The sequence below is a fragment of the Leuresthes tenuis genome, unplaced genomic scaffold, assembly GCF_036924035.1.
Source record: "Leuresthes tenuis unplaced genomic scaffold, fLeuTen1.0.hap1 SCAF_15, whole genome shotgun sequence".
NCBI lineage: Eukaryota > Metazoa > Chordata > Actinopteri > Atheriniformes > Atherinopsidae > Leuresthes > Leuresthes tenuis.
The window spans coordinates 30,762,458-30,788,031 of record NW_027325369.1 but is presented as its reverse complement, the minus strand read 5'-3'; the positions used below and the strand labels follow the sequence as shown (position 1 = coordinate 30,788,031).

General features: G+C 43.5%; 2 protein-coding genes across 2 annotated transcripts in view; both read right to left on the bottom strand.

Annotated features, from left to right (window-relative positions):
- Nucleotides 1–1,842: 1,842 nt before the first annotated feature.
- LOC140269942 (alcohol dehydrogenase 1-like) lies at nucleotides 1,843–7,369 on the bottom strand. The gene is made up of 9 exons (XM_072364967.1): nucleotides 7,278–7,369; nucleotides 6,055–6,156; nucleotides 4,301–4,442; nucleotides 4,074–4,161; nucleotides 3,738–3,957; nucleotides 2,752–3,012; nucleotides 2,544–2,676; nucleotides 2,099–2,237; nucleotides 1,843–2,010 (listed from the first exon to the last, which is right to left on the bottom strand). The coding sequence occupies exons 1-9, from the start codon at nucleotides 7,293–7,295 to the stop codon at nucleotides 1,977–1,979; spliced, it is 1,137 nt and encodes a 378-aa protein (XP_072221068.1). The 5' UTR covers nucleotides 7,296–7,369; the 3' UTR covers nucleotides 1,843–1,976.
- A 2,211-nt stretch (nucleotides 7,370–9,580) lies between these two features.
- The window catches only part of LOC140269936 (serine palmitoyltransferase 2-like), a 28,509-nt gene continuing 12,515 nt past the window's right edge, over nucleotides 9,581–25,574 (bottom strand). The window contains exons 7-12 of the mRNA XM_072364961.1: nucleotides 25,226–25,331; nucleotides 24,729–24,948; nucleotides 23,221–23,347; nucleotides 20,458–20,593; nucleotides 18,847–18,976; nucleotides 9,581–12,964 (exon numbers count right to left, since the gene is read on the bottom strand). Of these exons, the coding sequence (XP_072221062.1) occupies nucleotides 12,845–12,964; nucleotides 18,847–18,976; nucleotides 20,458–20,593; nucleotides 23,221–23,347; nucleotides 24,729–24,948; nucleotides 25,226–25,331 (839 nt within the window). The 3' untranslated portion in view covers nucleotides 9,581–12,844. The remainder of the gene's footprint in view (nucleotides 12,965–18,846; nucleotides 18,977–20,457; nucleotides 20,594–23,220; nucleotides 23,348–24,728; nucleotides 24,949–25,225; nucleotides 25,332–25,574) is intronic.

Below are 25,574 nucleotides of genomic sequence, written 5' to 3'. Positions count from 1 at the left end.
ACAGCTTTAAACCACTTTGCAGCTAAACACAGTTTTGAGTGGAAAGACATTTTAAAACCTGGACTTTTAAGTATTTTCTGAAAACAGATATCTTATCATTGTTGATGCCAGTTACTCATTTCTTTCCTGAGTTGAGACGCCTCATTTGAAGCTGAATAAATATCAGGATGAGAGTCCCTTGGTTTGTTTTCTTATGTGCACTTATTCCCTCACAGTGGCACCTTTAACACGTTAAAACAACAAACTTTAACATATTAAACTGCTTCAAACTATAAGAGATCACCAGTGTGTATCATCAGTTGGCTGCACAAAAGTAAATATTTCTGTGCGTAAATCTTTAACAGAAATATACATTTTTTACATGTTTTTTTCAGAAAAATGTCTGAAATCACTGACAACTACAGTATGAATTAAACTGATTATACTCACACCCACAGCACTAACAAGGCAGGGTTTCAGTTTCCATCCTGGGCATGATGCTGGTGCCCATAATTCAATAAAGAGATTAAATAGGGGTGTGATTGATGAGCAGCGCAGTGAGAATGAAGTGTTTTCAAACAAAAGTTGTGTGGCATGAATCTGCCAGAAGATACATAGATACACTATGTATCACCAAAAGTACTCGCTCATCTGCCTTTACACACATAGGAACTTAAGTGACGTCCCATTCTTAATCCTCAGGGTTTAATATGACGTCGGCCCATCCTTTGCAGCTACAACAGCTTCAACTCTTCTGGGAAAGCTTTCCACAAGGTTCAGGAGTGTGTTTGTGGGAATTTTTGACCGTTCTTCCAGAAGCACAGCGTCTGGCTCTCAGTCTCTGCTCTAATTCATCCCAAAGGTGTTCTATCGGGCTGAGGTCAGGACTCTGTGCAGGACAGTCAGGTTCTTCCACACCAGACTGGCTCATCCAGGTCTTTATGGACCTGGTGTGCAGCCATGTTGGAGCAGGAAGGGTCCATCCTCAAACTGTTTCCACAGAGTTGGGAGCTTGAAATGGTCCAAAATCTCTTGGTATCTGAAGCATTCAGAGTTCCTTTCACTGGAACTAAGGGGCCAAGCCCAGCTCCTGAAGAACAGCCCCACACCATAATCCCCCCTCCACCAAACTTTACACCTGGCCCAATGCAGTCAGACAAATACCGTTCCCCTGGCAACCGCCAAACCCAGACTCCTCCATCAGGTTGCTAGGTGGAGAAGCGTGATTGGTCCCTCCAGAGAAGGCGTCTCCACTGCTCTGGAGTCCAGTGGTGGCAGCTTTACACCACTGCATCCGACGCTTTGCATTGCACCTGGTGACGTATGGCTTGGATGCAGTTACCATGGCAACCCATTCCATGAAGCTCTCTACGCACTGTTCTTGAGCTAATCTGAGGGCCACGTGAAGTTTGGAGGTCTGCAGCGACTGACTCTGCAGAAAGTCAGCGACCTCTGACCCCGCTCTGTCAGTTAACGTGGCCGAACACTTCCTGGCTGAGCTGCTGTCGTTCCCAATCGCTTCCACTCTGTCATAAAACCACTGACAGCTGACTGTATATTATATATTTAGCAGCGAGGAGACTTCACGACTGGACTTGTTGCTCAGGTGGCCTCCCATCACGGTGGAATCCACTGAGCTCCTGAGCCAGTCTTTCACAGATGTTTGTAGAAGCAGTCTGCATGACTCGGTGCTTGGATTTATGCACCTGTGGCCGTGGAAGGGATTGGAACACCAGAACTGAATTATATGGATGAGTGAGTGAATACTTTTGGCAATATAATATATATCAAGGCTCATATCTGGGAGAACAGTATAATATATAAACATTTCAATGATTTATAAAACAAAACTGACACAATCTGTTTTAATCATTTATTTTACTCCACAACACCTCACTTTTGTGGGATTTACACGCTGTAATTATCACAGTCAGTACACATGATTCCAAGTATTTGGACAATCTTGTTTCACTGTGGCTGCAAGCAACACCATGAATTTATTGTGGAGAAACTCTCAGAACCGTCCGGATGCTGTGAAGCAAGAAAAAGACAAATTAGAACACTTTACATTTAGTCTTTGCTCACAAATCGTAAAAACCGAGCAGGTTTAGGAACGTACCATTGGCCTCGCTTCATCAGCTCAATGGCTTTGTTGACTTGGTCCAAAGTCATGTTGTGGGTGATGAACTCGTCCAGCTTCACCTTCTTGTCCAGGTATTTTTTAACCATCTCAGGAACGCCATCTTTACTCTTGAACCCTGAGCCCCACCGAGTAGATACAATAAGATAAACTGAAAATGATGTCTTGTATTATTTGAACGATTGCAGGTTAAACTCTGAAAGCTTTTAGATGACCATCATGACTTGGAAAGTACTCGAAAGTGTTGCTCACTGCACTCCATAGCTGAACAAAGTCAGCCAGCAGCTGTGCACTTACAGAACGTGATTCATTAAAATGGAAATCGCATTGAGGCTGGTCCACCTCTAGGAGGAGCTTCCCATTCATATCAGAAAAGAAGCTATGATTGAAAACCAATACTTTACTCAGCGGCCATTTTCTTCACCTCCGAACAGGGATCCTTTCCATGTACGTCCAGCAATGAGCTGAATGGGTCGGGCAGCAAAGTCGTGCATGTCAGTCCAGCCAACAATCACGCTGACTCCCCAACCTTTCATACAAGACTCCAAGGCGCTGCGCTGGATGGAAAAACAGCACAAAGTCACTAAATTTCATTTAGAGCTAATAGTAAACGTTCTCTCCATCGATCTCACCATTACTCCCACATTCCCGACACATTCGAGGGAGTAGTCCACGCCTCCGTTGGTCATCTCAGACAGCACTTGGCTAATGGGCTCACTGTGATCCTTGGGGTTCACGAAGTCAGTCGCACCGAACACTTTGGCCTTCTCGAACTTCTCTGGGTTGATGTCAACGGTGATGATCTTCTTTGCTCCTGCAAACTTGCAGCCCATGACGGCTGCCAGACCCACAGCTCCCAGACCAAACACGGCACATGTGGAACCAGGCTCAACCTAAAGTGGAAAAGACCTTGTAGTGTCTGGCTATCAGGATGCCTAACAATCCCTGAATGTAATACTATGGAAAACACCAATGTGTAGCTCTGAGTCTATCATTAATGAATGATAATGGGGCGCCATGTCCAGGAAGGGCCTTACAAAGCCTGACACAATCTCTATCTCGTAGTTAGGACTATAAGGTATGGCCCCCACGCTAAAATGATGATCACTGGAGCTAATTAACAGCCATGGTCTCCACGCTAATTGCAGCCAAAGATGATCAAAGGAGATCTGGATGTAGGGGAAAGGTCAGGAGTAGGAGGAGGGACTATTATATGAATAAATGGGTTTTTAAAAAAGACAGGACCCAGCCTCGGGTAAAAGTAGTAAATAAGACATAATGGTGGAAGGATGGGGAAAATACGCCATATGAAAGGAGGGGCCCGGGGAGGAGCTGCCTCAGGCCCCAAATTGTATAAAAGATGGAAACTTTCAGAAGAGACTTCAGACTTAGCCCGGGCTACTTCTCATGTATGGTCATATTGTAACTCTGCAGGAAACCATCATTGGACCGCGATCCAGCTGAATCTGTCTCATCTTTGATTCTTCGTGACTTCTCATCTTTAACTACTGAGTATAGCTTATTAGGTAAATTGAACGTCCACAGAAAGTCACAACAACCTGAGGTTAATAGCAGTTAATAACAGACTCCCAACAGTGTGCGTTTTACACACACAAACCTTAGCGGTATTCACTGCTGCTCCGAATCCAGTGCAGATCCCACAACCAAGGAGGCAGACTTTGTCCAGAGGAGCAGCAGGGTCGATCTTAGCCACAGCAATCTGGTTAATCACAGTGTACTCAGAGAAGGTACTGGTTCCCATAAACTGCAGCACCTTCTTCCCCTTACAGGTCATCCTGGTGTCTGCCAATGCCATCACATCATGATGATCAGCAGCCCTGTGCAGAAAACGTGTGCAAATGGCAGCTTGATGCAACACCAGATGGGTCTGAAATGCAATGAGCATATCTTTGATGGCTGGAATAAGAAGATCAGAGGTAAGAGATTAACTCACCATCCTTTCTCGCACTGGTTGGTCTTAGGACTCTTGCAGAAGCGACATTCTCGACACTGGGAGATGAACAGGGGGATAACCTTGTCTCCTGAAAAATTTACAACTTACAAAACATCCAGTGTTCCAGTCCACCTCCACATTGACTTTCAGGACCATTGTAAAACAGGTGTTTGTTAAATTAGACCAAATTGCAGTTCTTTTTTTGTCCAAATAGAGCTTTGACTGACCTGGCTGGAACTCGGCGACACCGGGACCGACACTTTCCACGATGCCAGCTCCCTCGTGGCCGAGGACTGCAGGGAAACCGTCTTTGTGCATACCCTCAAACAGGTGGTACAGGTCTGTGTGGCACACCCCTGTGGCCACAATCTGCAAAGAAGAACAAGCACAGCAATGATGTGAATGAAATCAAATAAAAACAAACCCGATTGAACTATATCTTTAGTTGCAATACGATTAGCATCCATCCATCTGTCCATTTGACTATACGGTACTGTTAAAAAGGCCAAAACTCAAGATTAACAGAACATACTTCAGAAAAATATCCATAGAAAGGGACGGATCCATCAGGAATGGTCATTTTCTTTGGCTTCAGTACAAATAGTCCTTTTTACGTCTCCAATCACAGGAGTCGCCCCCTGCTGACCATTAAATAGAATGCACCACATCTGATCCATTTAATCTGAAGCTGAGAGTTTCAGCTGAGTATTTTGGTTACTGCTACAGACAATAACACTTGAATAATAAAAACAATGCTGGAAGAAGTTGCGGGTTCTATGGTCGGCAACTCGTTTAAGGTTTCCCAACCTCCACATTTGATGTCATTCCTTCAAAAAGCAGCAGTCACGGTCATATTTAACCTTCGACAGATCATTATCACCACATTTTTACACGATTTATTTAATAAATTAGTCCATTTCCATCACATTTTTCCCCATAAACAGTCTTCCACCTCTCCCAAACATAATAACTTGCATCATTTAAAGATTTGTCTCCATTCAGCTGAAAACAACCAAATAGAAATGACTAAGTTTAATGTCTTCAATTTGTGGTTGAGTCCTAAAAAGCAGTGACCTCTCACTCATGAATCCCAAACCCTTAAAGGAAAACTCCGGTATTTTTAAACCTGCACCCTATTTCTGGCATGAAATACGTTCATCTGCTCACCGAGAACGGTTTGGTGAAAGTCGGCGTCCTTTGGAAGATATTTAGATAACTCGAGATCCATATAACGGAGTGAACGGGGCTTAGAGGATGCAGCCTCTAAATAAGGCATTATCTGTCTTTATTTCACCAATACTTTAAGAAGAATGAATGAATGAACGTGTGCTATAGCTCTGTTAGCTCATAGCTGCTGTTATGTGGCTACTTGCAGCTATAGGAGAGCTAACGGAGGGATTTCTACACAGGCACTCTACTGGGACCACTTCATCCACACGCCCCCCTGCAGCACAGTTTATTCACTCCGTGCTCTGTGACAGTCGGCTAACTTCACACAGAGTTTGCTGCTGCTAGTTTTGTGCAACATGGCAGGATATTTATCAGATTTTGACAATGTGGACGACAACTTTGAGTAAGATGGACGTTCTTACTGGAGTAAATAAACTGTGCTGCAGCGGCGGGCGTCAATGACGTCATACCAGTAGACGAGTGTGTAGAAAGCCCCCGATAGCCACCAATAACAACAACACAGCAGCTATGAGCTAACAGAGCTATAGCACACGTTCATTCATTCATTCTTCTTAAAGTATTGGTGAAATAAAGACAGATAATGCCTTATTTAGAGGCTGCATCCTCTAAGCCCCGTTCACTCCGTTATATGGATCTCCAGTTATCTAAATATCTTCCGAAGGACGCCAACTTTCACCAAACTGTTCTCGGTGAGTAGATGAACGTATTTCATGCCAGAAATAAGGTCCAGGTTTAAAAATACCGGAGTTCCCCTTTAATCACAGGTGTGTCTTGATATTGATCGTCTCACCTTGATGCGAACCTCGTTGGCCTGAGGTGGAGCCACCTCAATCTCCTCGATGACCAGAGGCTTGTTGGGCTCCCAGGCCACTGCTGCCTTGCACTTGATGACCTGAAGCAGCGGTGAAACCAGCATGAAACGAGTCCTGCTTCTGCTCTTTAATTATAACAGTTTGACAGAGCGGACTGTGACGAAACATTCAAGATGTTCTGCCACTGCTATTTTTTTCTGTTGGAGATCATTTCACCCATAAGTAGAACCGACTTCACTGCACAGATGCTATCTTTAAGATACTTGAAAGGTGGTTTTGTCGGGATTTTATTAGAGCAGAGCGACAGTCTGAAATTCTTGAGACGTAGTCTTAATGGTCTGATTTTCAGTCATAATTTCTGACTCCTTTAGAAACCAGAGTGATAGCAGCTTTATTGGTGATTAAGCTGCATTAATTTACACTTACGCTTTAATTTTTCTATGAAGTGATGCAAAAGGTTGGAACTTCAGAGCATTTAAGCCTTTTTGAGTGATTGGATCTGCAACTGCATTAGTTAGTGCGTCAGCCTGGTTTTCAGAAGCTTGATTTCGGTCTGAATAACGTGTTTAAGTGTATCTTAAAAGTCTGTTTTTTCTCTTTTCTAGAGTCACGTTAACTCTAGAAAAAGACAGAGCTGCTCCTGGAATAAAAAGCAAACATATAAAAAGTAAGAGTTCAAAGTCCACGAGTTATCCAGCAAAAAAACTTTACGAGGACAGTTTTATTCAATGTATCATACAGCAAGTTTAGCATCACTAGGAAAACCATTCAGGAGATAAACAGTGAGATATGAAGTAATTTTTAGTGAGTTCCTCCAACATTTCTCTGTTGGCCTTCTACTGTTTGGTGCTCGCCAGTTTCCGCAGTTGTGCAAATTGTCAGGATAGTTTTAAATGCAGCCAAAAGCAAGACACAGATGGATTTTTTTAATTTCACGTTTTCATTGTAGAAGTATTAACTCTGAGCTTGTTTAAGTAGAATAAAAATGCATGTTAAAAACATCACGAGAGGCTGGAGTTAGTATATTACCCGGTGTTAGCCTCATTTATCACATTAATCTGCATTTGGACTCTCAAACTAATCAAACCTCAACAGGCAAACAGCACAAAAAGCTCGTTTTACTTTGATTATTACAGTTAGAAGAGATAACTGAGGTGTAAAAGATCCCAGATGTGCATCTCACATTAAACTGTGCACCTACCTGACCAGCTGTGGCCATTTCTGCTGCAAATGTGAGACTCAAAAACAAAAACTGAGCAGGAGGAGAGCTGCAGGACGGCGGAGTGAGGAGGAGAAAATCTTGAGTTGAAGCTTAAATACAGCAGCTGGAAAAGCAGTTTTGCAACCGTTCAAATGGGCAGGGTCTCCGAGTGTTTGCCATCATAGTTTCAGACTCTATGATCGATTACTTTGGATGAGAATGCAAAGAAAGAAAATGTTAGTTTCTAACTCATAGTGGCGCAACGGATCATCATTGATCCGTTTGGAACAATATCTTCGATTCGGCACGCACGTGATCCGCGGATTGATTTATGAAGAAAAAAGAAAGTTGTGCGCGTGTTAAATCCACTCACAGCGGTCATGGAGAGCGGAGCTTTAACGCACCGCGTCATTTAAGCCCCCTGAATGGGGAAAAGAGGTTAGTGGATGAAAAAGTGACGGCGTGCAGACACTGTGGTGCAAGAAAGTGAAATGACAGGAAGCGCATCAAGCGTGGCCGCGCATTTATAGCAACATCACCTGGTTTCACTGACAGGAGTGAAAATAAAGGCTGCTCAACAGCCGCGGCAATGATGCAGCGCCTTGTTGCACAAACCGACCGGTTAAAGCATCTCAAACACTATGAGTGTGTTTATAGCTGCAGACATGAGGCCAAATTAAAGGAAAAATGCCTTTTTATGCTGCACTTTAAGTTGTTTTTCATTAATTATGTTAAAAAGAAGATATTATGCCTTGTGCACAGATGATTTTATATATTTTAATTTAATAATTTAAAAGTGTTAATAAACAAAAAGACCAAACTTGTGTTTATTTATCGTCTTTTTTTTTGCTTATTCGAAAAATGATCCGATGCGTGTTTTTTTTTTTATTTTAATTTTTTAAAAATCAGCTCAAGCCGTCAGTTTCAGTTTAGAAGCTGCTTGTTTTTGTATTTTGCTTCATTCTGGTCGGCGGTTATGGAGTCCTCTTCTCCATTTCTAAGAGAAAGACAGATGGAAAGAACAAAACACCACAGAGGCTCACAGGGAGGATCTCTTCAGCTCTTCTGGCAATGTTTCACAAAGATTAATGAGAATGGTTTCCAAATTCAGCTTGAACTGACACGATATCGTTCCTGAAGGGCAAAAAGTTACTCCAGTGTTAATGAAAGCACATTAATACTATGTGAGGTGTTATATTACACATTCTCGTCACACTCTTTCTGAAACAGTACAACGAGCGCCATTCAAACTCCATACAAGCACATGCGCTGGAGCACAAGCAGCATATTTACCCATCTTGATCCCATAAAATCCATTGTTGGCTGCACGTGAGAGCAGCTGACTGAGCTTTCCAAAGCCCAAGTAACGCATGGAATAAGACCCCAGATCCAGATGACTTGAAGAGGAGACGTCTCGGATGTAAAGCAGAAACAAAGTGGAGAGAAAGGATGCGACATCTTTGCAGGGAAAGATCGGTCATGAAAGTGACCCGTTGTGTTGGGGCGAGTAAATCCCAACAGACCAGTGGCGTGCCACAGGGCTCAGTCCTTGGACCCGCTCTGTTCCCCATTTATAAGCAGACTCTTGACCTGCTTATTCAAGAAAATAATGCATTTTACTATTTTTATGCTCACTTGCTAATCTCAACGCTCTGACTTTTAATGCAGAATGGACCTAAATGACCTTAAAGGGGAACTCTGGTATTTTTAAACCTGGACCTTATTTCTGGCATGAAATAAGTTCATCTACTCACCGAGAACAGTTTGGTGAAAGTCGGCGTCCTTCGGAAGATATTTAGATTCCTAGGTTAGGTTAGTATTTCATGCCAGAAATAAGGTCTCGATTTAAAAATACCAGAGTTCCCCTTTAAATTCAATAAACTGCATATAAATGTGTTTAATCTCCCATTGGTCCTTATCTTAACAGTCTATGAAACAACATCACCCAGCCTGCAGGAACCTAGGAGTTATATTTTGGTAAATTCTTCGCTCAGCTCGACTCATTACTGGAAGGAAAAGGCCTGAACACATCTCCCCTGAGATTTCACGTAGATTTGATTACTTTAAAACCTTACAGTTCACCTTTAAATGAGCTTGTCCTCACATACAAGACTTCCTGACCTGGTGTATACCCTCCAGACCTCTGAGATCCGCAGATAGAGCCGAACCATTTCCAGATCTCTTTGCCCACTTCTGATACATCCATCCGACTCTAACAATCATCACAGTTTGAATGACACTTAAAGTCCATTTATTATGTGGGAAAAAAGATGACAAGAACATCCAATCTCAACAAAACTGAAGGCAGTTTCAGACATCTTTGTTTTTATTGTTAAAGGTTTATTGATTTAACTGATAATGGTGAAACTTTACATGTTAATAGTTTGATGATGTGTTGCAAATGGTGCTTTTCCTACAATCAAATGCATGATGATTAGTCAACAATGACAACACATCCAGTGATGACAATAAGTACAGTTAAAGACAAGAGTTCAAATGAAGATAAACAATCACCATCATCAGAAATTTTAGAAAATAATTTGCTTAAAAGGCACTACTGTAGAACGTCTCTGACGTGCGGACACCAATAAAAAAGGAAAGAAAAACAATTTTATAAACATCTAGTTGTACGTGAAACAATATAAACCGCTTTCCACGGCAGCATTTCATGCTGTCCTGCACCCACAAAGGCATCCTTTTCAGTAACAGAGGACTTAATGGCTGATAGCTTCCACAGACATAGCGTGTTTGTGTTTGTCAAGTATAAATAAATCTGAAACAATCCGTCTAACTCATGTTCGACTGCATCATTAAGACATCATGAGGTTGAGCAGTTTTACAGAGTGAGATCTGAACCGCTTTCTTGTGTGCAAACGTAAATGTTCATTTTCAGTTCGCCCACAGAAAAGACACCAGACGGAGGTCAACAGGAGCTTCTCATGAATGGAAAACAGCGAGCACCACCGTCTGTACACAGCAGCTGCAGGTGCTCACTGTGTGCATGCACCATTGGTATCGGCGGCCCGACAGCAGACATGCGAGAGCTGATGAATGCGTCTTTCAGCTCGGACAGCTGCCTTCAGCAAGGAGTGTTGCAGCTCAAAAGCTCAGTAGCACAACGCAGATAAACCCAGAGTTCAAAAGCACGAAAAAGTGCAGCAACACACACATTTACAGCAGAAAACATGACGGTGATCACACACCCGCACCGTGATTACAGTCATCAGTGAGCTCTTAAAGGCATTAAAGCGGATGTGGCCACCATCTCCTGGGGTCCAACGCATCACAAAAACCAAGAAACAGTTACAGTGCAGCAGCTGACGAGCACAAAAGAGACGACAAAGGTGGACAGTTCCATTCTGGCCTTGTTGCTGCACGTTTAAAGGTCACATGTGGGGCGGTTTGTAAGCACGGCTGGGTTCAAACGCTCCATTTTCCAATGCAAATCGATCAAAAATCCCTTAAAAAAATGCTCAAATCGATTTTTAACGCGCCGAATCGTCTTGAAATGCGAAGCGATGAGATTCAAAGACCCGGGGAGAGCGGCGCCAGCTTTTTGGATACGGAAAGAACGCCGAGCGCGAGGAGCTCTACAGAAGCAAAGCAAAGTGGAAGCATTCCTGCGAAAAGCTCCTTCCTATCTGACTTTAAACAAAAACAATTTTATCTGAATCGATATTAAATCGGAATCTTGTGAATTGGACTTGAATCGATCGCGATAATCAGCCCCGTTTGTAAGACTTTAATAGGCTAAAATGCAAAAATACAGGCTGTTGGACAGCAGTGATGATTAAAGCTGATTAAATGTGACGTTTAGTGATAAAAGTCCTGATTAAAGTTTCACTAAATCTCACCTTTTATCAACAGTCTGACCCCAAACAGCAGATATAATAAGAGTGGGAACCATCACTCAGCAACAGTTTCAGCTAAATAACTCACTGGCTGCTGATTTGGGCGCGTTGGACTCGTTTAGGTTCCTTTTATGTGCTGCACATCAACCTCGGACAGCTGAAGCAGCTCTTTTGGCTGTTTGTGACTCACTCCAGTTCTCCTCAGATCCATTTCCACTTTGGCACTGTTGTTCTGACCCAGATCTGAGCCAAACTCAGCTGAGGCAACTCAACTTAACGAGAATTACTTTTATATTTTCACGAAGATAAGAAAATCAGCTCATTTAAGAACGTCTGAGACATTAAAACTAATTAAATCAGATTGGTTTGTGAGGCTCAAACGACCTCCGAGTGCAGAAATCATCTCTCTGTACCGAAGAAAACCCTCAAACCTTGTTGCGAGCAGTTTGATACCGAACTACATCCAGCAACAGTGTCCCTGCTCAGAAGGAAGCGTTCAGCTACTCGTGACGGGAGGCTTCGGATGGAAACACGATGTCTCACGCCGTCACAGAACCTCGGAGCATCAGGTGGCGAGAAAACCAGCCGACTTCCAGCTGGGTCTGAGTGCATGTGCGGCGGTCCCTTCTGGCAGCAGCCATGCTGTCTCCAGCAGTGAGATCGTCGATTGATTGATAAAAACTTGACTTCTAGAACTGCTCACAACAAAGTTTGTGGCTTTTTCTTAAGTGACTGCGACTTCTGCAAAGAGAGATTACATTTGAGTTATTAAGCGATGCCACGGAGGGGAATGCAATTTGCTTGGACAACTGGGATCTCTCATGTCTTTATGCTAAACCTGTAGCGTTAGCTGCCGTTAGCTTAGCTTAAGCCCTGAAACATGGAGGAAGCAGCTCGTGTTCAGTTCTTCCAAAACAAAAAGGAAAGTGTAAAATAATACTTCTATGGGAAGCTGCAGCTAAGTGCCTGCAGGATTTACCTTCATATACACACACATTAGTGCCCCAAATTAATGCTGATCCTTCAGTAAAAGAAAACTACTTCGCTAAAAAGCTCACACGGTATTAGCTGCAGTTAGCTAGTTGGTTAGCCAGTTAGCTGTGAGCTACGAGTTTAAACCCTCTTTGAGTTACTCACAGGGCTTTCTGGAACAGTTATGTTCATTTAAAGGACTTTTACTAAGTGATTTTAACCGACAAAATCGCAGAGTGAAACCTTTCTGGCGAGCAAACAGGCGATTTGTGTGATCCTGTGCAAACATGCAACATTTACCACCTTCTGCTGGTGGAAAAAAGCAACGATCTGGAACGTGCTGCATGACAAAAATGGACCTTTCACGGCTAAAAGAGTAACTTTAAGCCACACTTTAGACTTCTGTTTGTGACGTCTGCTTCACACGTGTAACAACAAGGTTCAGCAGCGACAACGAATGCCACACAACATACAACCAAATCATAAATCTTTAGACACAAACTTAAAAAAGTATCACAAAATGTGCGCAGGAGAGAGCCGAGGTGCCGTCTTCAGTGTCTTTACTAGTAAGGCAAAGTAGGATCAGATGATGGATTTCCATTTATTGTGAGGTTACATTATGGCAAGCTAGTGACAAGGGGCATGTACGCACATTTCTGTCCTCACGGAAGACTTGTGATGCATCTTGACCTGTGTTTCCCGTGGTTACTCGGGTTCACACCTCTTCAGCAGAGGAGTGGTTCATCAGTCATCAATGTCCTCATACACGCCGTCATCAGAGGGTCGGGCCAAACACGGTCGTATCCTGTGACGGGAGTACTTTAGATGAAGAAGGTCTCCAACCTCGCTGATGGCACTCAGCGCCTGTGGAGACATTCATACAATGAAAAAAATGTAAAAAAAAAGCGGGAAACATGAATGAAATGAAGTGCAGCCGGGGAGATCACACAGGCTGAATGAAGAAAATGAGCTGGAAGAGAGGAACACGGGCCCAATCAGATCACAGATTCATGCAGATGTTTGTTATGTATTTAGCAGATGCTTTCATCCAAAGCAACTTACAGGTAGGGTAAGGGGGCCTTGCCTTACTTAAGGACCCCTACTGGAGGTACCTTTCATGCAGGGGATTTGAACCCAGGTCACCCACATGAAAGGTGGCAATCATACCACTACCCTACCCAGATGTGCATTCTGGCTGAAAGGAGACGTTTAGCTGGAGGTAACAACATGCCGATGATGACTTCCTTCGTGTTAATATCATTATATTTGGAGATATTTTTACCACGTGGAAGGAGAGCAACAAGGTGCAAACACTGACATATCATCACCTTTCAAAGTTAAGCTAAGATATCATCTTCAGGTGCTAAATGCTAGATTCTGTTCACCAGCTTTCTTCCAGGGCTACACAGTGCAGTGACTCTTCCTGCTGCAAACATTAAAGGTACAGGCCTGAGAAGCAGAACAAAAGCAGGGAAGCTGAGTGGAGCTCGATCAGGGTCTCTGTGGGTTTCTCACCTCTCATCTGAGCAGCTTTAACAGGCTTTATACTTATTCATCTGTTACTTTTCTCATTTGCATTTCACAGTCACACCTCTGGTCTGAATTAAAGATCAGAAAAAAACCACAAAGGACGAGGTGAGGAAAGCCACCGCTTCCCGGTGCATTTTTGGTCATTCTGCTTGACCGTGGAAACTTTCTTCTCTAAACAGGTTCATCCTCGTCACTAAAGACAGAAACATCCACCTTTATGAGTGATGTGACAGAACCGCAGAGCTGCTGCAGCTCTAATGCATCACGTCCATCCTTTTGGCTGAGTTGATACTCGTGAGTCAACTGTTGGCTAACAGCTGGCAAACTGTTGTGTGACCGAACTTAAACCTCACACATGGGGCGCTTTAATGGTGGTGGGCGGGTCTGATGTTTGGCGATGGAGCAACGTATCTGCCACAGGATCACAAACTGACCGTCCTCCTCTCTGACACTCAGTATGGAGCCGATTGAGGGGGTGTGGCCTCATGCATACGAGCAGGTGGCCACACCGTTTGTCTGCATTCTTGCTTATGGCTGCGGCTGGATTTCCCGGTGCTGGTCCGGGCTCGATGTCGGCTCCTTTGACCATTTGGAAAGCGAGCCGTGCACTGACCGTGGCGTCTGGGCCAGAGTGTGAGTGGCTTCGCCTTTCTGGGCGGTGACGACAAGGCTCACTTTTCTCCTCGCCTCGGGGAGCGCAGTGAGGCGCTGCCGGGCCTGGCTGCGGGTTTGTCTTTACAACATCGTCTATTTGCATGTTTCTAACGCTTAACCACATGCTAATGAACACGATCCGAAGTAGAGCTTACGTTTTCTCTGCATTTGAGTGAAAAATGCATCTCCTCCCTCTTCGTACGCCGCTCTCTGCCCCACGAGCAAAGCAAAGCGGTTCATTCAAAGTGAGACCGTTAACTGTCACAGTTTGCAGCTTATATAAAATATTTCCAAGCTTGGACATTAGAAAAACCCACAGGAGGGTAGAAAAACTGTAAAAACTCCTCCAATCAGCCACAGCTTTAAAGTGAACGACCCCGAAAAGCTCGTCATATTTCTACATTCTGCTGGAAAAACGTCAGATCAGGTCATTCATGTTTGGGAAGCATCGATTCATCAGCCACAACTTTTTCAATAAGAGTAAAAAATAGATGCAAAGATGATCCTTTGTTCTGTCTGTAAGGGCAAAACAGGGCGTTCGCTTGGCTTAAAAGGTGCTTTGTTGCATTTCCTAAAGTACAAAAGAGACATTTCTCTGATGTAGAGATGGGTAAAAAAAAGAGAACCGGGTTTACAGCCTGTAACATGGAGCATGTGTCACTTCAGAGCTAAACTTCCTGCACATCACGTTCTCAGATCATTTCTGGATATAAACGCTCGTCTTTGAATCTAATTATACAGTTTGTACAGTATATAGCGTCTCTGGAACCGAGTGGAATCCATCATCTAATGTTTTTAATGTTTAGGAGTGCATTTCATCTTTAGACTCTTGCTGCTGTAAGAAGTGAAGATGAATAAAAATCAACAAAAAGCTTCAATTTAGGAGCTCAGTTCTCAGAAAGAAGATCAGAACTGACCAGTAAAGCAAGTACGTAACTCCCTGATGGATGAAAAACAGGTCGAGTCCCCTTTATAACGGCCTGAGGAAGACGATAAAGAGGTCAAGGCATCTGAAGCCCCCAAATCCCGCTCCAATCAAGCATCGGAGCAACGCGCCGGGCTCCGATCCTGAGCACCCAAAGGACCATATAGGGTCCCGTTTCCTTATTAAAAACCTCAGATTTCAGTTCACAGGCAGCTCCAGCTGATCAAAGCACCAAATGTATCCTTTGTTCTGAAAAGACGCGCCTTCACTAACACTTCGCACCTGCAAGCGATGAGTCTTCGGGGCGGGAACGAAGGCCAGTTAAGGCTAATTTGTGCCACGTCAGCATGTTCGTGCGGCCAGTGAAATGACACAAGCGTGACGATGAAAGGGTCGAGCGCTGACGTGTGGCTGTTTCTGCGTGAGAAGACAAAACGGCCAAAGCCCGTCGGTGGATGAAAGAAACAAATCAAAGTGACACTTCAAAGAACAAGAGAATGATACAGAGAGGACGGATAAAAGAGAGATTTCAACGTGACAGACAGATGAAAGCGTAAACTCCTGCAGCACTCCCACACTCCCCGTCTTCAGCTCATATTGTTGTGTTATTCTAAAGAGATCAGAACTGATCACAGGAGCCCACTGATGCCCCCATATTAGATGCAGGGGACCGTTAACCCTCAGTGCGAGTGATTCGCATCAGGGGTGAACGACCTGACAAACCTCAGGGCTAGTTTCAGGGCTAGTTTCAGGGCTAGTTTCAGGGCTAGTTTCAGGGCTAGTTTCAGGGCTAGTTTCAGGGCTAGTTTCAGTGCTAGTTTCAGGGCTAGTTTCAGTGCTAGTTTCAGGGCTAGTTTCAGTGCTAGTTTCAGGGCTAGTTTCAGGGCTAGTTTCAGTGCTAGTTTCAGGGCTAGTTTCAGTGCTAGTTTCAGGGCTAGTTTCAGGGCTAGTTTCAGTGCTAGTTTCAGGGCTAGTTTCAGGGCTAGTTTCAGTGCTAGTTTCAGTGCTAGTTTCAGGGCTAGTTTCAGTGCTAGTTTCAGTGCTAGTTTCAGGGCTAGTTTCAGGGCTAGTTTCAGTGCTAGTTTCAGGGCTAGTTTCAGTGCTAGTTTCAGTGCTAGTTTCAGGGCTAGTTTCAGGGCTAGTTTCAGTGCTAGTTTCAGTGCTAGTTTCAGTGCTAGTTTCAGGGCTAGTTTCAGTGCTAGTTTCAGTGCTAGTTTCAGGGCTAGTTTCAGGGCTAGTTTCAGTGCTAGTTTCAGTGCTAGTTTCAGTGCTAGTTTCAGTGCTAGTTTCAGGGCTAGTTTCAGTGCTAGTTTCAGTGCTAGTTTCAGTGCTAGTTTCAGTGCTAGTTTCAGTGCTAGTTTCAGGGCTAGTTTCAGGGCTAGTTTCAGGGCTAGTTTCAGTGCTAGTTTCAGTGCTAGTTTCAGGGCTAGTTTCAGGGCTAGTTTCAGGGCTAGTTTCAGGGCAGTCCAAACAGTGGCAGAGAGCTAATGGGTGCAAATAGTTTGGATCATAAGCCCCAAGTTGAAGTGCCAGATTCAACGATATTTTGTTTTCCAATAAAGAATCGATTTTTTTTTAGCCTCGAGTATCGATTTTTTTAGATTTAGCAAACTTTATTGAAAAGTCAGATGTTACAAAACACAGTGAAAACACAGAACATTAAAATAATATAAAACAATACCGGGAGGGGGGGGGGGGGGGGTCACATTATACAAAACAGTAATAAATTAGTTCATAAAAATATTATATAAAGTGCATAGCTCTTAGTTTATAGAGTGTAGGATTGTTGTAATTTATTGTTTGAGCTCCTTCTCAAAAATTAACAGTCCAATCAGCGACAATTCATGTCAAATCACACTGTCCCTTTAAAATCTCTCAGAAAATTATGCCCCAAACCTCCATCTTTCTGTTCCCAGTCCCAGTGCAATTAATCAGGGCTGAGCGATTTTATCGATACTGCAATATATTGATATTTTTGTTTCCCGGGAAATTTTCACCCGCGATTATCGATATATAAGTCGATATATGTAAGTCGCTTTGGATAAAAGCATCTGCTAAATACATAAACATATATATATATATCGATATATATATTTTTTTCCAGCAAACTTTATTGAAAAGTCAGACGTTACAATTAGTGAAAAGACAGAACATTGTAAAAAAAAGTGATAAATTAGTTGATAAAAATGTTATATAAAGTGCATAGCTCAGTGGTTTTGATGGCTTTTCTGTTTATAGAGTGTAGGATTGTTGTAATTTATTGTTTGAGCTCCTTCTCAAAAATTAAAAAAAGACGGTTTGTTGTTGGAGAATTTGGATTTGTGTTTATGGTATTTAGCAAGTAAAACAAGCAGGTTGATGATGTAATATTCACAACATAAACATGAGTCTGATTACGCTGAAGACACGTTTGGGACATGTTTGTTTGTTTCCGTTTGTCTGGCAGTGTTGACCTTCCGGGTCAAAGGTCGGACCATCAGTCCAATCAGCAATGATTCATGTCAAATCACACTGTCCCTTTAAAATCTCTCAGAAAAGGATGTGTATTAAATCGTATCGTATCGTATCGTGAGATCAGTGTATCGCTGCAGCCTTCGTGCTTAAACCAACAGAGTCTCAAACATCTCAATAAGACCTCAGACATTTGTTTAAGAACATGTGATCTTTAATGTCAACACACAGCTGGTCTCCTGAGCCGAAGTTTGAGAGGGAAACGCTTCTAATATAAAACACTGTGAGCTGCTTTTAAAACGAGCCACTGAATGAGTTACTGAACACTCTGGCTGTCACACACAGAGCTGGGCGGGGGGGGGGGGATGCAGTCTGTTGGAAGTGTCTAAAATAATTCTCCCGCAGACTTTGAGGAAATGAAAAAGCACACCTGTCCTTCCAATCCTGACAACCTCTCCACACGTTAAACAGCCCAGATTCCCTTTAATGTCTCTCTGATCTGTTGGCTCAGGTTCAGATAACTTGAAGGTCATTACTCCACTTTGTAAGAGGAGGGCCCAAACTTTAAAGGATGCAACTCTGAATAACAATCAGTACCAGTCAGATAGGCCCTCTGCTGGTGAAACACTGGAACTGACTTCATTCTCCTCCTTCTGGACTCCTAAAGGTTAAGTTTTGCTAACAAGTAAAAAACTTTGACGGTAACTTTGCCCTCTTGAACTGAACTTTGTAAAAGCACCAGTGAGGTTAAAGCAGCGCGGTCTGGGACTAATAATTCTGCTTAATTAGATGAATTTTAACACCCCAAAGAGTGTTTTTCCCACTGAATAGTAATGGCTTCAGCTTCTCCTGTGTGGGCAGAGAACAGAGAGATGTGGCCACGCAGGACTCGTCAGGATCAGTCCGCGAGAAGCTACCGTGCTGCAGTCCAACAACATAAATAATGGATTCAAAGTGGTAACGTCAGACGCTGGAGGACACCGGTACCACTAATGAGAGTCAAGGGCTACAAATGAGAGGCTGAAACTCATATAAATTGGTCCTGATGCAACAGGTTTAAGAACAGATTCCATGACGGAGAGGAAGAGCATCCATCAGTGCTCGTTGGCTCAGTGTACTGCAGTATTTTCTCTAATGACCAGTTCTGCCTCTGGGTGTGACTCAGCCAGTGAAAGCGATTACTCACCCTGTCCAGCATCTCTTTAGAGTGACCCGCTGAGATGCAAAAGCGTGCCCGTGACTCGATGATGGGCGTCGCCGGGAAGCCCACCACCACCACCCCGATGTTCCTCTTCAGCATCTCCCTGCCAAACGCTCTGAAGGCAGACAGGAGGGAAAACACCACGTCATTCCCGTCTAAAACACCGTTATTACCCGATATCTCCTCCCTCTCAGCCGGGGGTCGAACATGAACAGGTATAAAAACCGCTCTGACGTGCATGTGACCGGATCAATAACAATTTCATCTCGGTTAAAAGAAATATTGATTTACGAGGAACTTCGTAACTTCCTCCTGGAGCTTTGTGCTTATGATGTCAGCAGACCCGTCTCCATGGCAACTGAGACACTTGATGCAACCACAGGAAGCTTTTCCAGGGACGAGGCTCTTTGTTGGGGGAGCCTCTCCCCTCGCTGCCCTTTTGTAGTGCAGAAACTCGGGGCTAAACACGGTTATTTCAACCCCAGGAACAGCCCCGGTCAGAAGGCAGCACTTCTGGGTTACCACGAGCCTTCAGGGTCGGGTTTGCAGCTCTGAACGGTTCTGATTGGACACTGATTCAGTCTTCTTCATTCACCACAGCTTGTTAAACTTAACCATTAATCTTGTAAATAAAACAATCAAACAGACATTATTCGCAGCTTTAACCCTTTCATGCTCAATGAGTGGAAATAAAAATATGTTTTTTTGTCATAATAAATGTGGGTTTTTTTTGCACATAGGCCACTAAAGTAAACGTTAAAGCATCACATTTTCTGTTTCTGTTCCTCAGATGCACAATTTCCATTTCATGGGACATTTCAGTAACTCCTTAAATAATAATAATTTGTTCTTTTTATGCCTAAAGATAAATAAAAACACGTGCATGAAAGGGTTAATCAGAGAAGACACACCTAACTCAGAGTGAATCGAGGCAACGATGTGTTAATATTTCACAGAAGTTTGAGGTTAGACTGAAGAAAACAGCCACAATCCAGGGAAATGTGTAACATTTAAAGAGCATGTGGCTGATTGAGACACTTTAACCAGTTTAATGATCTTAAAAAAGTGGGTCTTTGGCTGAGATGAGAGCCGGAGTTCTTCCACCTCAGGTTATTCAACGAGTTCCACAACATATTTTCCTGTTTTCTGTCATTTCCATCAAATTTAGTCAAAAACAAAGAAAAATCTCGATTCTTCTGGTGTGACGTTAACCAAAAGTATGAGTGATCAGAATAAATTAAACTGGATTTAATTAGCCTTGAAAGGGATTAAACTCAGATTAGATGAAACCTCAGATGTATTCTATCAGAGCAGCCTTCCAATTATTCCAAAGGCAGAGATGAACACATGACTAATTATTCATAATATAGACGTAATACAACAGTATGTAATGTCTAATTATCCATCTCAATGTTTGGATTAATATGCTCCATTTAGAGTTTGTGGTTAACACCATTTATTATTCTATCAGAGCAGAAAAAGGTCAACCAATCATGATGCAGATGTTTGATATCTAATCATAGTATTTGTCATAATGTTTAGACTAATATCACCATTCGGGTTCTACCAGCAGCGGCCGCACAGTTCCAGGCTCACCCTATCTTGGCGGGCATGTAGAGCATCATGGGAACAACGGGAGAGTCGTTGTTGCCGTAGGTGATGAAACCCATTTCTCGAAGCCTCCTGCGGAAGTAGACTGTGTTCTCCGCCAGCTGCTGCACCCGTTCGCAGCCTGGAAGTGATAAAAGGAGACTGTGAAACATGAGAGCTGACAGCGAATGAAATGCAAGTTAACCACACGCCATCTCGATCATCCCGGCTTTACGTTGCAAGGCGCCGACGACTGCCGGCACTTTAATTCTGAACGAGTTGCACAGCTTTCACCACCTGGCGACGTGTTGTTCAGGAACAACCCGTAGATATTTACAGGACTGTAGATTACAGCCTTCACACCTCTTTTGCAGGTGAGAGCTGAATAAAGGCCACTCTTCAATCCACGTGGCTTTATTCTTACCCCAAATCTCATCTTTCTTCTTTGAAAAGAGGAAAGAGGAAGGCTGACGAGCATCCGAACACGACTGCATTCATGAGACGAGTGAGAGAAAACGTCTGCGAGCATGCGGGCACCTTGGGGAGATTGAGTTTTTAGCTTCTCTGAAATGTAATTTTCTTCTCCCAGAAGACGTCGTGCGATTCGCCGGGCCCTTTGAAATGCAACACTGACATCAAACGCAGCACAACAAACCCTCAGTATGCTCACAAATTCAGGTTCTCCTGCACACACAGAGCGACGACACGCAGGCTCATCAGGAGCAGCACGGCGGCACGAGCTAAAACATAAAGTCTATTTGCATTTGTGCACGATGCACAACAACAGCCGACTAGTTTGATAATGTTTAAAGGTCAGGGCGAAAGATGGAGCTGTGCAAAACCTCTGAGATGAAACTCAAGGGACAAGAATCAAAAGAATAATTCAGAAAATGCAAAACTATCAAATTAGGATGAGGTTAATTCAGAGCAGTGATCATAAAGAACCTACTGAGGTTCTTTACAACACACAGAACTCATTTAAAACTCCCCTATTATCAGAATCTGGTGGAATAAGAGACATTTTAGCAGTTTGTACTGACCTCTGGTGCCTGATAATGAGATTTACAGCCATTTTCAGGGAGAAAATGAGTCCTAAAGCCATGTTAAGAATGTCAAAAACACTAAGAAAGAACAGCTTCAGGTCTGCAAAAAGTCTTCTGTAGAATCATTTTTAGTCTGTTAGTCAGTTTCAGGCTGATCAAGCTGTCGGCTCCTTCATCCATTATTAGTGGAAAATGTTATGAACCCAGCACTTGATGGGCAGGTCCTTTTATTGGGTGTTTTGTATGTGAAAACAACAAAAAACCACCCGGCTCAATGATGAGCTCCTCTGTTTGCACCGAAGGAACACAACAAAGAGCCTGAGGTGTTCATCCTGCCAAAGAGCCCAAAGAAATCTACTGCCAACATCCCGTTAGCAGACACTCCAGGACACAGAGCTCATCTGGCGCCATGAGGAGGGTTTAGTCAATATCAGACGAGTGGCCATAAAGTTATGTCCGATAAGTGTAGAAATAAATCGACTGCCAGTGAAATGTGGCCATAGACTCCTCTTGTAGCGCTGCATCTTTTCAGAGGACAAGTGTGTTGAATATAGCATTAATAGACTGGTTTCATCAGTGTGTAATCACTGTGAATAATAAAAAATGACGCATTTGTTAGTTCAGAATGAACCCTTTTTTTATCTCCACAGGGTGCAGGATTGTGAAAAACACCTGGAAAGGCAGGGTTATCCAACTGATTAAGGCTCCCACCAACTTCTACACACCAATCCTCACAGAACTGGGTTAAATTGGTCATTGGTGCCGGCATACAAGAGGCCGTATGCACAAATTGTATACAACTAGAAAAAAAGTGAGAATGCTGAAAAGCTGAATGGGGATATCTGACCATGCTAAAAAAGCTGAAAATAGTGAGAATTTAGCAGAAGTGAAGTGAATAATAGTTAAAATGGCTGCAGTGTGATATGTAGCAGAGATGTCCTCACAGTGATAGGAATGTGTGTGAACAGCTGTGGCTAAACGGCTCCCTCCCAGTAGAACCAGCAGAAATGGCTGAATGGATACTCCTGTGAGAAAACTGTAAGAGCGAGGAAAATAATTTGAAGACCGTAAGAACCAGAAGGGTTAGAGGAACGCGGTAATGTAGTTTTTATTTCAATGGAGAGAAAGATTTTTTAAACGGCAAATCAAGCTACTTTGGTGTCTTTCCAAACTTTCCATTGGAGTTAGTGAGAGAATTTGAAAAGTTTCTCTCGCTTCAAGGCTTATAGCTGAAATTCTGTAAATGTGAGCTCTTTAGTAGTTACATCAGCTGAAAGAGGACAACTTTTCCTACATTTTAAGGTATAATTTGTTTCTATAAGTTAAACTGTATGAAAGTTAGAGCAATTTGTTGGAATATCAGAAAAAGTTGGAAATAATCAGTGTGTCACTCTGCTGGCTTCTCATTCATAAAAATCAAGAAGGAGCAAAAATTTTCATGTCTTTGAAACTGTCATATTTCAAAATTGGCTTATTATTTGAAAAAGCTGAACAAATTGGTAATAGCTGAATGTCTTGTGACCCGTTTAACGTTTGAATGGTGTCTCTAGCTGAAAGTATGCAGAAGTAGTTAGGCTGAAAAGAGGAGGACGTTTTTGAAGAGTTGAAGTCACTTTCCATTCATTTGATGGACGGGACAATTTGAATGATTAAAAAGCAGAAGTTAATAAAATCTGAAGTTTTATGTAGAAAAAAAAGCAACATCTTTACTGAAATCTAGCCTTACCTATTGTGGTTCCGTCCTCTCCCATAATGCACTTCATAGAAGTGATGATTTGCTCCACCACAGGAGGAGACATGGAGGTGGCGTAAACAGCGCTGTGGGAGTGGGAGCGCAGGTACTCTATAAGCTCCTAAACCAAGCACACACACAGGAGAGGTCACACAGGAGGTCACACAGGAGAGGTCACACAGGAGGTCACACAGGAGAGGTCACACAGGAGAGGTCACACAGGAGTTCACACAGGAGAGGTCACATAGGAGAGGTCACACAGGAGGTCACACAGGAGAGGTCACACAGGAGAGGTCACACAGGAGAGGTCACACAGGAGAGGTCACACAGGAGAGGTCACACAGGAGAGGTCACACAGGAGAGGTCACATAGGAGAGGTCACACAGGAGGTCACACAGGAGAGGTCACACAGGAGAGGTCACACAGGAGAGGTCACACAGGAGAGGTCACACAGGAGAGGTCACACAGGAGGTCACACAGGAGAGGTCACACAGGAGAGGTCACACAGGAGAGGTCACACAGGAGGTCACACAGGAGAGGTCACACAGGAGAGGTCACACAGGAGAGGTCACACAGGAGAGGTCACACAGGAGAGGTCACACAGGAGAGGTCACATAGGAGAGGTCACATAGGAGAGGTCACGCAGGAGGTCACACAGGAGAGGTCACACAGGAGAGGTCACACAGGAGAGGTCACACAGGAGGTCACACAGGAGAGGTCACACAGGAGGTCACACAGGAGAGGTCACGCAGGAGAGGTCACACAGGGCTCAAGCATCCTTTAGCACATGATGCTCAACTGGTTGAGTCCGATCATCTTACACACAGTAACGCCAACCACAGAAATCCCCCAACATGGCTGTTTTTACATCATTTTAACGGCATCCAGCCATCAACACAGTGCAGAAAGCTACATCTCACAACCTGTTGGCTAACTTTCTCAGGCTCTTTGTTTGGTTTAGGAACCTCAGCAGTTTGACTCTTCTTCACATCAGAATTTAGATGATGCAAAAGGGGTTTTAATTCCCAGCTCAGGGCTGCTGGGAGGACAGCGCCCCGTTAATCTCACATTTCAACCCTCATCTTAAGTCTCTTTGCACAAAATGACACATTTATAAAAGGAATAAGTTTCTCTTTTACGCTGTTTAAGGCTAAACTAAACCTCCAGCTTGTTAGGAGGGTGAATGCCTGGTGATCTGATGCCTTTGCATCTCTTATGGACTAAAGATGATTAAAAACTTTTATTAAACCTTAAAGTACTGAAATGACGGGACGATCCTGGGCAGCTGAACTTGTACAGGGGCTTAAATATCCTGAATTAGATTTTTAAACATAAAAACCACTGTGATGATGAAGTTAACAGACTATGCTTGAACCATCACTCACGATGCAGCTTTAGTGAGCACAAAGTGCATTTATTCATCTTTATTTCCTAACTCTGCCTGCTAGAACCAAATTCTGCACTCATAAAGTTAACCTACAGCCCTCAAACTGTATCCTCACCCTTTTCCCTGCGATGTATCCTCCCGCAGCTCCAAAGCTCTTGGTAAAGGTGCCCATCAAAACATCCACATCACATGGGTCAAGGCCAAAATAATCCACCACACCTCTTCCTCTTCGACCCAGGGCCCCGATGCTGTGGGCCTCGTCCAAGTAAAGGTAGGCCCGGTAGCGCTTCTTCAGGGCGATGACCTCTGGCAGGCGCACTATGCTGCCCTCCATGCTGCAGGTGGGAAACAGGCAGGTGTTACAGATGTTTCAATCCGTGTTCATTCATTTTCCAAAAGCCCAGGAAAATTAGCTCATGGCCACGAGCCAAATAACGTGTTCAATGACCTGTACAAACTTAAATAATCAAACTCTGAGTGATGTTTCATATTCTTTGCTTATTTTTGAGCCAATCTGCCGACAGAACTGATAAAATCACGAGTTAAAATGAACAACCTCCCCATCTGGGCGACTTTAAGCATCAAAACAGATGCCTGAGAGCGAGTGGATACCTGTAAATGCCCTCCACCACTATCAGAATCTTCTTCCACGGCCTGTGAGTCCTGGGCTGCCCATGAACGATGGCTTCTCTCAGCAGCTTCTCCAGGCTCTGCATATCTGACAGAGAGCGACACTCGAAGTAAGACAACTTTAGCAGTTTATTAACACAACAGACTTTCACGAACACAGATATTATCTCCAACGCAGCTACCGCATTGCTGGGATTTAACTACTTTCCAGTCCCCTGAAACGGCTTTCTTTGGGCCTAAATGGCCCGACCTTTAGTTACCAATTCAGTGGTTTTGGGCTGTAGTTTCAAAACACCCAAAACAAAGTGTGAACAGTTACTTGAGTGCGTTC

Bases quoted from the DNA above. Each gene is read 5' to 3' on its own strand.
- LOC140269942 (XM_072364967.1), bottom strand. The intron at 4,162-4,300 runs GTCAGTCAAAGC...TAAATTTTTCAG, and splicing joins TGTCGCCGAGTTCCAGCCAG to GAGACAAGGTTATCCCCCTG. The intron at 2,677-2,751 runs GTGAGATCGATG...TTTTCCATCCAG, and splicing joins TCGGGAATGTGGGAGTAATG to CGCAGCGCCTTGGAGTCTTG.